This window comes from Raphanus sativus, chromosome 9, assembly GCF_000801105.2.
Source record: "Raphanus sativus cultivar WK10039 chromosome 9, ASM80110v3, whole genome shotgun sequence".
In the NCBI taxonomy this organism is placed as follows: Eukaryota; Viridiplantae; Streptophyta; class Magnoliopsida; order Brassicales; family Brassicaceae; genus Raphanus; species Raphanus sativus.
In genome coordinates this window covers 26,625,370-26,642,230 of record NC_079519.1, presented here as the reverse complement: position 1 = coordinate 26,642,230, position 16,861 = coordinate 26,625,370, and the positions used below count along the sequence as shown (strand labels likewise).

At 31.6% G+C, this 16,861-nt stretch overlaps 1 protein-coding gene across 1 annotated transcript; it reads left to right on the top strand.

The window, feature by feature from the left end:
- The first annotated feature begins 11,516 nt into the window (after window positions 1-11,516).
- Window positions 11,517-13,432, top strand: LOC130500307 (uncharacterized). The gene is made up of 7 exons (XM_056995203.1): window positions 11,517-11,791; window positions 11,934-12,043; window positions 12,160-12,362; window positions 12,435-12,496; window positions 12,651-12,753; window positions 12,840-12,982; window positions 13,111-13,432. Exons 1-7 carry the CDS (start codon window positions 11,600-11,602, stop codon window positions 13,213-13,215), a joined length of 918 nt encoding a protein of 305 aa, XP_056851183.1. The 5' UTR covers window positions 11,517-11,599; the 3' UTR covers window positions 13,216-13,432.
- Window positions 13,433-16,861: the final 3,429 nt, after the last annotated feature.

The following is a 16,861-nucleotide window of genomic DNA, read 5'->3' as shown; positions in this document are numbered from 1 at the left end:
TAGCCAAAATTTTAAATAAGTAAATTTATAATACGTAAAATTTTAAGGAAATTAAATTTATAAATAAACTATTTGTTGACATAAAAATAAAAAATTTACAAAAATATAAATTTTATATAGAACTATGATCCATAATGCAATAATTTATATAATATAACTTCTTAAGTAAGTAAAATGGAATAAGTTAATTACCAAATGCGAAGCTAATGAAAATATAATTCATTGTCGTGAGGTTAAATATAAAAAAGTGGAGAGTTAGAAAGAAAGATTAATTTTGTAAAAAACAGTTTCAAAAGAAAAAGATTAATTTTGTAAGAAGAAACAAAAATTTAAACCATATGAAAAAGAGTATTTGTAGACATGCCTCTAAATTTATTTGAAATCAAATCGATGCTCTAAGTCATTGTTTCATTTTTTGCCAAACAGGCACGGCGGATCTGTATCAGAGGCGGTCCCAACATTAAATTTTACTGGTGTCAAAGGTTAAATATAAAATGTGAAAATGGTCATAAAGGGGTTTGAACCTGAGATTTGTAGATTTTCGGTTACCTAAAGTCAAACCACTTTTGAAGCAGAAGATTGATGTTTATAGCCTACAAATCTAATTTTTATTATTTTACTGATGTCAACTAATCTCACACCTCTTCAAGTGGATCCACCCCGGGTCTGTATCTCTCATATAATTTATTCGTAGAATAGTTGTGATCTAATCTGCTTTAGTTGGATTCTTTCCTCATAATAATAAGTCACACAATATGTATTATGTACAGTGATATCAAAAGAGCTTTACTGATTGATGATGGTGAAATCGTAACCTCATCGAAGAAGAACATATGCTGGCAGGGCCGTCTTTTAGCACGTGCTAGTGGAGCGGTCGAACAGGGTCCAAAATTTTAGAGGGTCCATAATTTTTTTTTGTTTTACTAATAGTTATAAATTTAAAATCATATTTTTATAAAAAAATCAGAATGACTATATTTTAATTTAGTTCTCGTATTCATAACCAATAAATGTAAATTGCAACTTTTTATTTTGTTTATATAACCAACTAAAAGACAATAAATTAGGAAATACTTAGTATTTATATCAATTATATATTTTGGAAAGTAATAAATAGTTGTTGATGTTTGTTATAATATTCAATGGTAGTATAAAAAGTTAATATTCTAATTGATTATGTTGAGGAAACAATTATCAATTAGTGATTATAAATACGTAGAACAAAATATATTTTTTCACCATTTTTAATTAAAAATAGCAAACACGAAGAAAATAAAGCTAACATACAACTTCTTTTTACAAGAAAAAAGATTGACTTGTCTAATCAAGAGTATATTTACTATCCGGATTTTGTTACTCTATTATATTTATAGATTATGATTTCTGATTGTGGATATAATAAACGTAAAAAACTGAAAAAATTAGAAAATGTAAATCTGATGATTTGATCGATGATTTTGCATTGAAAAATACTAAGTAAACAAGTTTAATGATTTGATCAATGATTTTGCATTAATAACAAAAAAATTGGTGTTATTTAGATTATAAATAATTAAATTAATGTATTTATTTTATATTATAATATTATTTTATAAAAAAAATCAAAAAAAATTCAGATTATTAAAAGAAGTTTTTTTTTTTGAACAGGATCCGTGAAAAGTTTGAGACGGCCCTGTATGCTGGATCTTTTGTAGATTAGGGATTTTTTTCTTGGTTAATTAAGTTTTGTTTTTACTTTAATTAATTTTAGTTTACATAATTTAACTTGTTTTTTAGAAATATCTCGGTTTATTTCTTGATTGTCCGAATACTAAAAAAACTCAGAATTTAATGGTTAAATCCGGTTTTCAATAACCAGTTTAGCTAAGTCAAATTTAAATATGTGACAAAAAATTAACAAATCTCTCGTTTAAGTAAAAAAATATCTGTCAAATTGTATTAAATCTATGGTTAAAAATAAATAAATCTATCAAATTCATATTAAATATGTCTAGATTACGTAAATTTGTGGTCAGAAGATATTAAATCTATCAAATCTATATTAAATGTCTCAAAATTATTTAAACATGTGGCCAAAGAATAATATATCTATTGAAACCCAAATTAATCTGTCAAAAATAGGTAAATTGGTGACCAAAAGAAAAACTAGTCTATCGATTCTTATAAAAATATGTCAAATTAATTAAATATGTCAGACAAAAAAACTAAACTTAATTAAATCTGTAAAAAATATAAATCTGTGACTAAACGTGACAAATTTACTAAAATAAATCTGTAGCAATCTAATTATAAGTCTATAGCATTTAGAATAAATGTGTCACCAAATAAAAGTAAAAATAAGTATGTGGTTATATAAAACGTGAACAAAATAAATTTGTGAGTAATGTTATTTTCGTAATTATAGTTTTTGATTTCAAAGAATTAAAGATAAAACAAGTACGGAAATAAAATAAGTAATTAAAATAAATTTGGAGTTATTTTATTAATTAACTAATGAATTAAGGTTATATTAGTTTTTTTTCTTTTATAAGGTTGGAGATTTTCGCCCCGATTTCACCACATCATAAGGTTGGAGTCACCAAAAAATTTATGGTATAAATGAGTCTTGTTTCTAGAAGCAACTCCTAAGACTCATTTTTTACATGGATTGTGGTTCATAACAAATTATCGTCAGGAGATCATCTACTCGAGTGGAACCCACAAACTGTCTCTATTTGTTGGTTCTGTAACTCTGTCACATAAAGAAGAAACCATTTTTTGAATGTTCTTATTCTGAGAATGTGTTTGGCTTGGAACTATTAAAGATCTGGCTGGTACAAGTTGTCGAATCCAATGGTCTCTCTTGGTTCAAAAACTGGTGGATGGATGGACTACAAGAGAGAAGCTCCATTTTCTTATTTTTGTATTGCTTCCAAGCAGTGGTTTACGCTATCTGGTATGAGCCAAATGTTCGTGGAGTTGGAGAGCCTCCAAAGCCTTCTAATCGACCGATTACTTATCTGGACAAGTTGGTTCAAAATAAGCATGGAAACTTTGGTTCTTTCGAATTCTTTTCTAAACACTTTTAAGGCTTAATTCTATTTTTTTTGGGAAAATTGCCAATAGAGAACAAAAAAACAAAAGTGCTGTCCTTTTGGTATAAATCATTTTTTGTCTAATTTTTCTCCTTTTTACCCTTTGTATTTCTGAAAAATAATGAAATAAATACTTTTGTGAATAAAAAAAATATTAAAAATATAAACAATTAATAAAACATCTACATACACAAGCTGGTATTTTTTTTCTTCAAAAAGTTGATAAATAAAAATTTGAAAATATGTTCTACTAAAAGTAGAATGTTCCTTCTAGGGAAAATGGTATAGTAGAAAGTGATTTCTAAAATAAACATGTTCATCTACTATTTTTAGAACATACATTCTACTATTTACTAATTTTCTAAAAAAATGGAATGCGCATTCTACTAATCCTAAAACTATCTACTTTTCGTCTAGAAGAATCTTCTACTTTTATTAAGTATTCTAGATTTCGCGGAATGTGTTTTCTAAAATATACTCTTCCGTCTACTAAAAGTATACTAAAAGTAGAAAGCGTGTTCTGGATTTTTGTCAATCTTCTAAACTTTTAGAAGGCGCCTTTTACTGATAAGATTACCTGATTTTTGCGAAAATTAATGAAAGTTTCAGTTAAGGAAATATTCTAAAAATCTTCTAAAAATATTCTAACTTCCTAAAACGTGTTATTTTCGATTTTACTTGTCAAAAACTAAAAAAAAAATGATTCTCCATTATCTTCTTCATCAATCTATGGTTTTTCTATAGCTTTTCTTTTGAATTTTTTCACAAACTCTTGTTCTTTATGATGCATATTTATACCATATGTGGTGTTTGAAAATTAGGTGAAACTACTGTATGAGTTTTTTCTGCTGATGACAAATGGGTTAGACTACAGTTATTGGAATCAAATTCTACTTTAGAGGATTTAAAAAGAATGGTTGTGGATGATTTTGATATGGAAGAAGATAGCTTAGCCGATTTGAAGCCGTAATGATAACAGTAAATACTAAAACTATATAATCATTGCATTTTGTCAACCTAAATTTTGAAACAAGGTGACGGAACACATATATATCTAACTGACCACATCAATTAGACGATCCAATCAAATACTGATCACAATGAACAACTAACCTATTACACACAAGATGTCAGAGACTAGATTATAGTTAATCAAATATTTTTGAAAAGGTATGCTGGTCTTAAGCCTCCACGTAGAATCTTGATTATTATCAACCACTTGATAATATTTTTTTTAATTCAAATTAACTTTTAAATTATGTTTAGTTAGATTAATTATAGGGTTAGTTTTGGGATTATGAGAAATATTATACTATTGGGACAATTTTATGTTGGTTTTATACCAGGGGAACAACAACCTTATTTTTTTGTTCTTTTTTGGCAATTTTCCTTTTTTTTTCTTATAGAAAGATGCATTATTTGTACCTAAGTTTTGAATAAATTTAAAATTCTATTAGAAAAAAAGAAAATATACAGCACACCATAACGCAACACAAGGACGGACAACTTAACATGAACTATTCGTATAAACTATAGTCGTTTATACACCATTTACATATACATGGAGTTACTTGTTAAGTTACGAGACTGTCTAATTTATGTATTTTATTGAAAAATAAAATTATTTGGTACCATAGTTAAAAAGCATCACCAAGGCGTCGAAGGAAAGATTATATGATTACTACGTTTAACTTTGTCTGTAGTATAAAGTATGGTTGGTCCATTGTTAACGTTATCCTAATGTATTAATGATGAGCATGATTCATGCTTGTGTCATTAGAAAGCAAAGCGTCATATGACGACCACAAAAGGTCGGTCGAGGTGGCAAGCTCTACATGATTAGGCCTCATTGACTAATTTAAGTCCAGTTAATGAAACAGAAAGTGTTGCAGCCCATCACTAGACCCAAATAATGTGTTGTTCTAGAAGAGATGGATCTTTTTGATCATAAGAATTAGCAAATGTTATGCAGGAAGGCATCGTAGGTTGGTTTTGAGGCCGATGGAAAGAGACCACAAACACTACAACGGCCTCGGCTTGTGTTTGTGACATGCTCCTTAGACAATGATTAACCCCGACTTTTTAACCGAGGTTCTTAACTTCAGTCAAGAGACGATTTTTAGTTTTTTTTAGATTTTAACTAAGAAAAGTTAAGAATTATTTCTTAAATAAAAGATATAAGAGTTGTTTTTAGCCGAAAAATATATATAAAAATGTCAAATCATGAGTTAAGAATCCCGGCTAAAAAACCGGAGTTAATTATGCCCTTATATAGATTGGTAGACCCTTCATAGTCCGCTAAACCTATTTTATTTACTTTTTAGGGGAAACTAGGTGTTTTGCCCGCATTTGCGGGCACAATTTTCTTCCGAATATTTATTAGTTTATATATTTTATTAAAATATATATGTTTATTATTGTATTAAATTTTTGAAAATACTAACATATTAAAAATATTTTTGATTTTGAAATCTCATACTTTTGTTATCACTTTTTGTACACTTATTTTTACTTATATTTTGCTTATATTTTCCATTTCTTTTCCATTATTTATATTTTTCATTACATATATTTTTCTCATCTATACTATTTAAACATAAAAAAAATTACTTACAAAAAGTAATAATTGGATCAATATATTTATTGTTTAGATTGAAATAAAAATAATATAATTTTTATTAAAATAATATGATAAATATAAGTTCGTTTTATTTTAATAGATACTTTTAGATTTTGGATAATTATTATTAATATTAATTCTAATCAAAAAATTAAATTTTTTTTTATTTTGTGGTTAATTTATGTTTTATTCATTAGGGGTATAAATGATATTGACCACTCTAAATTTTTTATTTTATAATATATTTGTAGATTTTGGATAATTCTTATCATTATTAATTTGTTTTGTAGGTAATTTATATATTTATCCTAAAAGGATATAAACAATATTAGTCACTGTAATTTTTTATTTTAAAATATATTTTTAAATTTTAGATAATTCTTATCATTATTAATTTTAATCAGTTATCTAATCATAAAATTAAAATTCGTTTTTATTTATAGATAATTTATATGTTTATTCATTAAGGGTATAAGCGATATTAACCAGTCTAACTTTTAACGTGAGAGTTCCGTTGCGAAAAATCACTTCGCAGATAATAGATAATAATAGTATAGATTATTCGGATTGACTCTTATTTCTCAACTAACTAGATCATGACCGCGCTTCGGAAGCGCGGAATATTTTATGATTCACAATTTTGTTAACAATGTTACAAATATTTAATATGTAAGAATTTTGTCTATTTAAAAAACTGCGTTTGAATCAACATTTTTAAATCTAATTTAGATCGTCGAGCCAGTAAACCCGGTAATCCGATATATAATCATGTTTGAATTGGTTAAAAAGTAATGGGTTAATAAGTTTGATTTTAATCCACTTTGAATATATCATATAATACGACTATTATATAAAATTAATTGGTTAAGGAGTAATGTATTGCATGGTGATCATCGCATAGACTTATTGGATGGTGATTATGAAATCTCAAATTTAACATTACTGCATGTTGGTTATGAAATCAATTAGGAAAGAAAATATTTTTTTTGAATAGAAAGAAAATGGGCCAACTGATAAAATGAATGTATATAAGGTATTAAGTTAGCATAGAATAAGAAAATAATTTACTAACATTAATTGTTAGTTAATAGGATCAGAAAATATATCATATCTAATAGTAGGTCCAATTTAAAAATCCACCTAGAAAAAGTCATAATGTTTCTGTTTTAATAAGATAGATTAGTAGATTAATTATGTCATCTACACATGTAAAAAAGGTAGAAAAGATCAGATAACCATCATCGTTGATTTTTGCCCAGGCCTACATCCATACTTGAGTATATGAGTGTTTATATAACTTGAGTATATATATTTTATATTTTTTCATTAAAATTTAATAGTTGATCAATTTTGCTATATGGATTTAGTTCTTGTTGCGATTTCATTCATAAACGTTTTTAATAGCAAGGAAATATATATCTTAGTTCATGTTATTGGGGTATTTAGCATTTCTCGTTTGTCAACAGGAGAGGAATTGGATCAAACCAAAAGCAGAGCTCAAAAGTGAGTAAAACGGACGCATAATAATTCAGCGTCATCAACGTCTGATTATCTGCTTCCCCGTCAATGTATTAGCGACTGTTTTCGGTTTTCGGCGTCTCCGACATTTTTATTTTTGTCTCCGTCACAGTGTATTTATTTTGCCGCTGTCGCTGGAAGCTGCAATCGTATAACGAACAGAAATATCATTTTGTCACATACAAAATTAACAAAACCACAACAATATATTTTCCCGCGAAAACTTAAAAACTATTTTTTCACGCCAAAACACCAAAAGCATATTTTTCCGTCAAAATCGCAAAATCTCATTTTCTCATAAAACCCGAAAATATCGTTTTCCCGCCAAAACTGAAAAATTCGTTTTTCCTTCAAAGCCGTAAAAAATGGTTTTCCGCCAAAACCACAAAACGCGTTTTCTCTCCAAAATCAGAAAATCTTGTTTTCCCACCAAAACAAAAAATTCTCGTTTTCCCGCAAAAATGTGGTTCCCGCTAAAACCGAAAAAATCTCGTTTTCCCGCCAAAACTGAAAATTTTTGTTTTCCCGCCAAAACCGCAAAAACGCATTTTCCAGCCAAAACCTGCAAAAAATGCATTTTCCCGCCAAAACTGCAAAAACGCATTTTTCCACCAAAACCACAAAAACACATTTTCCTGCCAAAATCGCAAAATCTCATTTTCCCGCCAAAACTGAAAAATCTAGTTTTCCCGCCAAAACTGAAAAATCTCGTTTTCCCTCCAAAACCAAAACTCGTTTTCCTGCCCAATACCGCAAAAAACGTGTTTCCCGCCAAAATCACAAAATGTGTGTTTCTCGCCAAAACCAAAAAATTATATTTTTCTACCAAAACCGAAAAAATCTCGTTTTCCCGCAAGAACCGAAAAAACTTTTTTTCCCCGCCAAAGCCGAAAAATATGTTTTTCCGCTAAAACCGAAAATCTTGTTTCCCCCCCCCCCTCCCCAAACCGCAAAAAACTCGTTAATTTTGAAATAATTCTAATGTAAATATATTAAACAAAATAATTAAATGTAATGTAGTTAAAATTAATATCAAACATATGATTAAATCAACACAATGGTATTTTGGTAATTTGTTTCCTAAACTCATTTGGATGGAAACTAAAATAAAGAAACAATCATATGATCCATTAAGATGATTCATCTAGATGAACTTATATGGATGGACAAACAAACAGTTACAAAAATCTGAATGGATCATCTGGATAGATCATACAAATGAATCATCTGGATGGTGATGACAAATGGTGAAACAAACAGCCCCTTATAAAGGCAGATGAAGAAGATAAATACGAGACTAGAGCTAAAGCACCAATTGATGATTATATGAAACACGACACTATATCTGTTCGTTAATACTTAGCTAGTTCGATTTTTTTCCTTTATTATGTAGATCATAAGATAATTTAATACACGAATTAAAAGTTAAAACAAACAAAAAAACAAAAAATTCAGTCAAAAAGGAAACAAACAAAAAACCCCATATTTTAGTAACGTGTTAACGAAAAATAAAATTAAACAAACAAAAAACACCATATTTTCTTAATCTGTTTTGTTTTTACCAAAGAGAGGTTTGGACCACGCCTCCCTCTTTCTTTTAATGACTCTTTCAATGGTTTCAATGGTGACCTTGTGACCCTCTCAAGGTTCCTTAGAGGTGATGATGAGCAGCTTGCGGTCCTGTTTGGTGGTTATGAATCTGGCCTTTTTGAGTTTTGGGTTACCCTTACTGTTGACCCCAACCATGCGTCCTGGAGCAAATTTTTGCGAATGGAACTGTGGTCCTTCTGTAGCTACGGTTTTAAGCTCTATTCGACATTTGGTGGGAGCTTCTTTGATGATGAGAAAAACAAAGTTGCTGTCGTGTTTGAACTAAACGGATCCCAGAACTCTCACAAGGCTTTTGTGTTTGCACAAGACGGCTACTTCAAATCATCTGTCAACCTCGGAGAAACTCTCATACTCGAACACCGTTCCCGCATTACCACGGCCTCTACAAAGCTGCTCGTCCCCCACTTGTTTGCTCTTATCGTCCAAGCTTAGTGCAAGTCGAGCAACCTCTTGAAACGCATATCTCCATCTGCTGCTCAGAGATCAAGTGTTAAGTTTATTATAATATATTCCATTCAGTTTGAGATTTGCCATTATTATACACACTGATGTATAGTACTTTTACATGTTTTTAACTCTCAATTTTAGTCATTTTACTGTCTAGGAGTTGTATTTAAGTGTCATAAGGTGTTGCATTTGTACATATTGCATATACAGGGGCTGAAATGCACAATTAGGAGTTTTAGGGCGAAATCAATGACCAAACTACACAAAATGGAAGTTATGGGGCCAAAGTCGAAGAGGAAGAAAAAGATACATAGTCTTACCTACAGCTCTGAAGTGCCCACTTCAAAAACTTGTCTTCAGCACGTTGTTGCTGCATGAAAATCTGCGAAGATTACCTAGAATCGAGAAGTGATCACTATAGGAAAGCTGCATCTTGCACACTGATGCTCTAGGGAAGCTGTTTTGTTTGGGCCTTTGTATTTTGAAGCCCATTAGGGCTTTGCCTATATATATGTTGTAAAAGGTGTAAAAAAACCCTAAATTACCTCAGCCTCATTTTCTCTCTTTGTAGATCTGAAACTCTTGTAGTTCTTGATTTTAATCTAGTACTTATCTTGTTTATTTCTTTTCTACTCTTCTCAAAACATGATTCTTCAAGAGTCGGTATCAGATTCTTGGGTTTCTATGGCTTTTAGTGAGTAGTCTTTTAGAGCTTTCGGGTTGGTAGATTAGAGTGAAAGATGGATGATTGATGATGCTTATGAGTAGATTAACATTGTTTTAAGCTTGCTAAGGGTTCTTAATGCTAGATTTGACTTGATCTCTCAGATTTAGATTCTAAGTTATTTCACGTCCGGAAGGTGTTTGTTGAAATGCTTGAACGAACTTAGTATTGTCCTTTACATGTTTGGCCAACGGGAGTTGATGCCCGGGATGTCTAGTGGTTAGTAGACTTGTGATTCATGCATGCTTGCTTGTTTTAGGCCAACGGGAGTTGATGTTTTAAGCATGATAAACATAGGGGTTTCTGCCACAAGAGTGGATTAATCTATATAAACGTGATCTAAACCTTTAGAGCATTCGTTAATCGATGATGTCTGGTATCTAAGTCTGAAGTCAATCATCTCTAATCAATTACCTTACCCAATAGCTCATCTTTCTTAGCTTATTTCTAGTTGTAGCTATTAGTTGTCTTTACATTTCATAGTTTAGAATTCACTTCATCTCTCTGTTTGCTTAGATTAAGGAGATTTGTGTATTCTTAGTGTTACCGATCACTAGTTCTCTGTGGATTCGATCCTAAAATGATGTATTAATATACCATTCGATTGTGGTAACGTGCACATTAGGTTAATTAGTGTGTGCTTAAAAGCGTAAATCACACACCTATTCTTACAGAAACCGAATGTTTGATTGTCACAATTTTACAGGTTAAATTGAGGATGTTAACCTGACCAAGTTTGAGATGTGGAAACTCTTTGCTTTTGTTTTACCTTGGTGGTTGTGATCGCAGTCCGTCTATGTAATCTCTTTTTATCTTTTATCGTTTTATTGATAGGTAACAAACTTAGTAGAATATTCTTGGTGTGTTATTAGGTTTGATAGCGATTAGATTGAAAACGAAAGCTGAGCTGCTATGCCAATCCTTTTGCTCTTTTTGGCTTCACCTCATTCGGATCGAATCATATGACGTTTCTTCACGTGTCCTCTGCTTCTTTTTCCCGGGTCGGAGTAAACTCGAATAGGATCTGCCGGATTAACACCAGGTGAGAAAGACACACGATGCAAAAACGGAGTCGTCTTCTTGTCGCCCATTGCCACAATCTCTCAATTCTCAGGGATGTGATTTTGACCTGAACCGAACCGAAACTGACTTTTGTTTCAAGTTCGGTGGTGAATTTGGTTTAGTTCGCTAAATTAAAAAGAATGACTATACTAATCCTAACCAAAATTCTGACCGAGTTGATGGAAATAACCATTCCTTTTAACCGGAAAACTTTGATTAGTTTTGGTAGAATTTATATTAATCCAACTAAAACGAATGTCAAACTGAATGTTTCGGTTCAGTTGGGTACAATTTTATGCCAACCGAAAAACTAAATAACCCGAACCGGAGTAACCGTTCGAACCCAAACCAGCACTCATCTTCCCTTCCGATATTCCGCGGCTATGTTTCTTTTAAAAAGCCTCATCATATGGCCCATTTAAGCCCAGTAAAGAGATTAAAGAATCAAAACAACATACCGCTTACGGAGGTCTGGTCAACAAACCGGAACAAAGATCCGAATTAATCAGAGACACAACACCGATCTCTCCTTTGCTCTAAGGGATGGAGAAAAGAGGGGAAGCAGAAGAGTATCATTCAAAAGATTTCGAATGGGAGTTTTTGAAGAATTTGGTAGAGAATGATCCTTCTCTCTCCTATCATACACAAGAAGTAGATTCCTCCTCCTTCTCCTCCTCTGATTCGAAGCCATGGCAAGATTTCCACTCCCGTCACTCCTCCGGCAAGTTCTTCAAGGTCTTCCCCTCATTCCCTAACCCCTTTTTTTTCTAAACTAATAATTTTGACCATGCTATTCATATTCTTGTATCAATTAGTGTAGATTTTGTGCAGAATGATTTATTTAGTCTTCTCCAATATTTCATCTAAATGCATGTAGGAAAGAAGGTATTTGTTGAAGGAATTTCCTGAGTTAGTTCTATGCGGCGAAAACTCTAAACTCTTAGAAGTCGGTTGTGGTAATGGCAGTACTGTCCTTCCAGTTTTACGGTATCTCATTCTTATATATGCTACTTCCTTACTTAACTAGTCCCCTGCTTTTCTTATCTTATCTCATCTTATGTACATGGTACCTGTTTTTGTCTTTTGGCTCTTATTGTGTGCAGAGGAAGCAAGAACATTACCGTGTACGCTTGCGATTGTAGCAGTGAGGCTCTTGTTAGGACTAAAGAGAACATTGATCGCGCTACTATTGGTGCTACAAAAGTTGATAACTTCCATTCTTTCTCTTGTGACTTTTCAACGTCTGCATTCCCAAATTGGGTGGCGTGCCATCATTGTCGACACAACCAACATTGCTACCATTCAGGTTTCAGTCCCTTCACATAAGTAAGATACACTATGATGCTCTCATCTGATTTATGCTTTCTTCGTTAAATAGGAGAGAGTGGTGATACTTCTTTGAATGAGCATTGCATCGGTGGGGTGGATTTTGTCACTCTGGTACGTATATTTCTACGCTGGATCTAGATTTCTGGGTCATATAATGATTGTTTCAGTCAAGCAACATATAAAATATATAATATATATATAGATGTGGGCTTGTTATATCTGATTCTTAGGCTCATTGTAACTCGGCTTGTTATGTTTTGCTCAGATTTTCACATTGTCGGCAGTGCCTAAAGAAAGGATGCCGAGAGCTATTAAAGAATGCTTTTCTGTGCTGAAACCTGGTGGTCTGCTCTTGTTCAGAGATTACGGTAATTCTTGGTTGGCTCACCATTTAAGAGTGTTCACATATGCTATACAATTAAGTAGAAAATTAACACGTGGAAGTTTAATTCAGGCTTATATGACATGACTATGCTTCGGTTTGAGCCAGAGAAATGTATTGGGTTTAGGGAATACGTTCGGTCAGATGGAACCCTTTCCTATTTCTTTTGTCTCGACACTGTTAAGACACTATTTACAGATGCCGGATTCATCGAGGTAATCCTTCTTCTTCTTTTTTTCTTCTATCAGGCAGTCCTCTGTATAAAGTGGCTTCAAAATATAAATAGGGACAAAAACGTTTGAGTGGATCACATGTCTTATCTATATTTCGATCTTGAGCGCAGGTCGAGCTTGAAAATTGTTGTGTCAAAGCAGTAAATCGGAGAAAGAACAAGAACATGTTCAGAGTTTGGGTTCACGGGAAGTTCCGAAAGCCTTTTCTAAAATAAATCAATGCGGAATAGCTAAAAGTTTTGCGACTGTTCTTGCATGCAGCTTTTTCGCTGTTGGTGTTTCTCCAAATCTTTTCTAGCTTTGTTTTTTTCTCAGAGTATTATGGTTTTAGTTTCACTGTTATTGTGTGTTTCAAAAAATGTTCCATTGTTATAGTTTTCGATGTTTTCTACTTTGTATTCTGTTAATTAAAGGTAATATAGTTGCGTAACACTCGTTTGTTCCCTCATAAAAAACTACTTAAATAATATTAGATCTGTGTCCGCGTAGCGCAGATTGTGTGGTTATATAATCAATAGGCCTAGGCACAGATCGGATAGGATATCTGATTTTTCGATTTGCTTTGCTTCGGAAAAATACGGATATTCGGAAAAACGGATATCCGGAAAATAAATAGATATTTGCGGATATTCGCGGATACTTACGGATCTCTCATTTGTTTTGATTAGTACAAATAATCTTAAAAATTTGATACAAATTTGTTTTGTAAAATATTTTTTTTGCATGATATAAAAGATAAAAATTAAAAGAAGTAGTGAATCTTCATATTTTGCAAATTTTTAAATTTAGTTAAAATTATAATAACACAAAACTTAAGAAAAAATTATAATTGTCATAAATATTTTCTCTTCCTTTTATGTAATACTTTTATATAAGTAATAATATGAATAGAATCTATCAAATAATATATTAGAATAATAATTATATAATTTTATACGTTTATAACTTTAAATATGATCAAAATATACATGTATTTATATATTGACGGATCGGATCGGATATTCGCTTCCCAAAATTTTAATATTTGTGATTTGCTTCGATTTTGACGGATATTGAATTTGAGTATTTGATTTGCTTCGAAAGCTTACGGATATTCGGAATTTTCGGATCGAATAGTAACGAATAACGAATCGAATCAAATTTAACGGATAAAATGCCCAGCCCTAATAATCAATACTATTAAAACACGAACATGACATATTGATATAGGTGTGATATAACTATTTTAATATAATTATATAACTATTAAACCCTTTTATTATTCATTTAAAAAAAAATTATACAAATAAAATACTAATATAATTAAAAACATAAATATAAAAATTAATTTAAAAAAAAAAATATAAACATAAAAATATATCCGCCCTTTTAAAGGAGGATCAAATTTTAGTTTTGTTTAAAGATTTAGTATAAATATATGCTATCGCTTGATAATTTTGTTCTAAAAACCTACAAAATTTGAGCTTGGAAAGTAGCTGATTTTGTTGTCTTCTTTATTTATGTTCTATTGATGATTTTCTTTGACCGTAAGCTATATTTAAAACACATTTTTCATGTAAATTCAATATTTACACAAAATTTCAGAGTTAAATTAGAGTTAAGCATTTTAAATTTAATTGGAAAGAGGAAGAAATAAATCATATATGATCCAAGGGGCTTCTGGTTTTATTTGGAGAACCATAAAACACACAATTAATACTCCATATAATAAAAATAATGTATAGAAATCTGAAACCATTGAGCTTAATATTGTATATTAGCAGTTAGCAGTGTAACTTTAAACGTAGCATTGCACCAAAAGAAAACTTTAAAAGCAGAATTCATTCTGAGATGAAATAATGCATAGAAATCTTAAAACCATTGAGCTTAGTACTAAATCCAACGATCGAGCATCTTGTTTGTTCTTTTAAGTTGAAGGTAATACATCTGAAAGTATGTTCGTTTGTTCTAGTAGACAGTCGTGACAGAAAGTGTGATTCTTTCTTTCTTTAGGGCTGATTGATTTATCATTGGAGAATTTGCGGCATAAATTAAGAACGAAATGAGATATGCTCAGTTTTGTTGAGAGGGAAAGGCAAACATTGAAAGTACGTGACGGGTTCTCAATCAATACATGAAATGTTGACTCATTTTATGCAGCTACTTGGATAGTGTTTTAATTGATTAAAAAGTGTAACTTACATCTTGCTGAAGAGAGTTTTGGGTTTTCTTTTTTATTATCAGAAATAGAGGACTGTGCAACCAGATTACTCTCTATTGTTCTTCTTCCTCTCCCGAAAGGCCAGAAGTAAAATCCTCTATTCTTAGAAGCTACATAAAATGTACAATCTAAAACACTTTTATTTTCAGTTTTTTTTTCTTTTCTTTTTCTTTTTCTTTCTCTGTGTCATACAATTATAAACCTTAACCACATGAAGTCGAGTTAAGTTCCGTCTGATCCACTTTTGGGACGCCAGGAACGCACTGACGAAGACACTTATGGGTCTAGAAATGCTTCTGATTGACGGAGAGGTTTGTTATGAAATCTTTTCTTTTAGTTTTTGGTTTTGCTTGCTCGACAAATTACTAACAATCGTTGCTTGGCCGTTATGAACAGGGTACTGTGATGAAGGGATTCATCCCACCAGGAAAGATTGACACTTATTTGCAACACATGATTACCGCGGTTCCACTTACAGACTCAATAACTTTTTTGGTTCTAATAGCAAGAAGGTGTATATATCGGTTCCCGATCCAGACGTGACCATTGCTTTCTCATGGAACTCTGTTCTCTCTGATCTCAAAGACAGTTTGGTTCGGTTTCCTGAAGACCGATTCCGTTTCCATGGATATGAAGAGTTTGAAGCGGCCTGTGGCCTCGGAGGGGATCTATATGGTGAGCTCTCTCAGATTTTATGGTTTTGCACTGGTTTTGTTTAGATGGTGTTATGTTTCAATCTTAGCTGTTTAGGTTTAATTAGATAGCCCTTGGTTGTTTAGTACGTAGATGGTGAAGTCCTGATTTATTTTATTTTTAATTTTTTGCAGATTATATTGGTCACATTAAACTGGTGAATGAGCAGATTCTGAATGAAAGTCTTGTGCTTGATGAAGTCAAGATAGCTTCTTCGCGGCGGATTTTGTATCATGTTTAGACACATGAGTAAGTTCTTCTTACTGTTTATGATCTATACATATACATTTTTTGCTTATCACATGAGTCAGTGGTCATGTGATGAAGCTCTACATATGGGACAAGGCCGTTACAGAGTTCTGTGAGAAGTTTAAAGCGCTTGGAAAACCTCAAACTGTTATTCTGGTGACAACTGTGAATCCAAAATGTTTTGGAGGTTAGTATTGCCTGAATTTGGTTATGGTTTATAGATGTTAGTAAGCTGCGTGAGGAACATGTTTTAGACAGGGTAGGTGTTAAATAAGACATTGTTTATAGCCTGATTGTTTGATTAATTTATTTTTGTTTAGTATGGAACATTGGTTATATTGCAGGTGCCTTAACTCTGTCGTCTCTATCATCCTGACATGTGGTTTTGATATGGATGTTCAGCCAACCAGGGAATATCTGGCTTGGTATGTGATCATTTGTTGATTTGGAACGTCTACTTCAATCCACCGAATCTCTCATCTTACATGAAGAAGGAAGAGGCAAAGGTACAATATATCATGCTTTTACACATACGTTATGCCGGCTTTAGTTATTTATGATCTTGGTGACAATTTTTATTACATACTAAACAAATGTTGTCAGAGTTATGATATATAAAACATGACCAGACTGTCTGTCTACTTGAAATGAAATGTGTTAGCAACCTTCTTGACACCAAGCTAATGTTTAATGAAATTTAATTTTGCTGCAATTAATAT

Excerpts from the sequence above, each read along its gene's own strand:
- LOC130500307 (XM_056995203.1), top strand. The coding sequence starts at position 11,600 with ATGGAGAAAAGAGGGGAAGCAGAAGAGTATCATTCAAAAGATTTCGAA. Across the intron at positions 11,792-11,933 it reads CCTCCGGCAAGTTCTTCAAG|GAAAGAAGGTATTTGTTGAA; the intron begins GTCTTCCCCTCA and ends AAATGCATGTAG. Across the intron at positions 12,497-12,650 it reads GGGTGGATTTTGTCACTCTG|ATTTTCACATTGTCGGCAGT; the intron begins GTACGTATATTT and ends TGTTTTGCTCAG.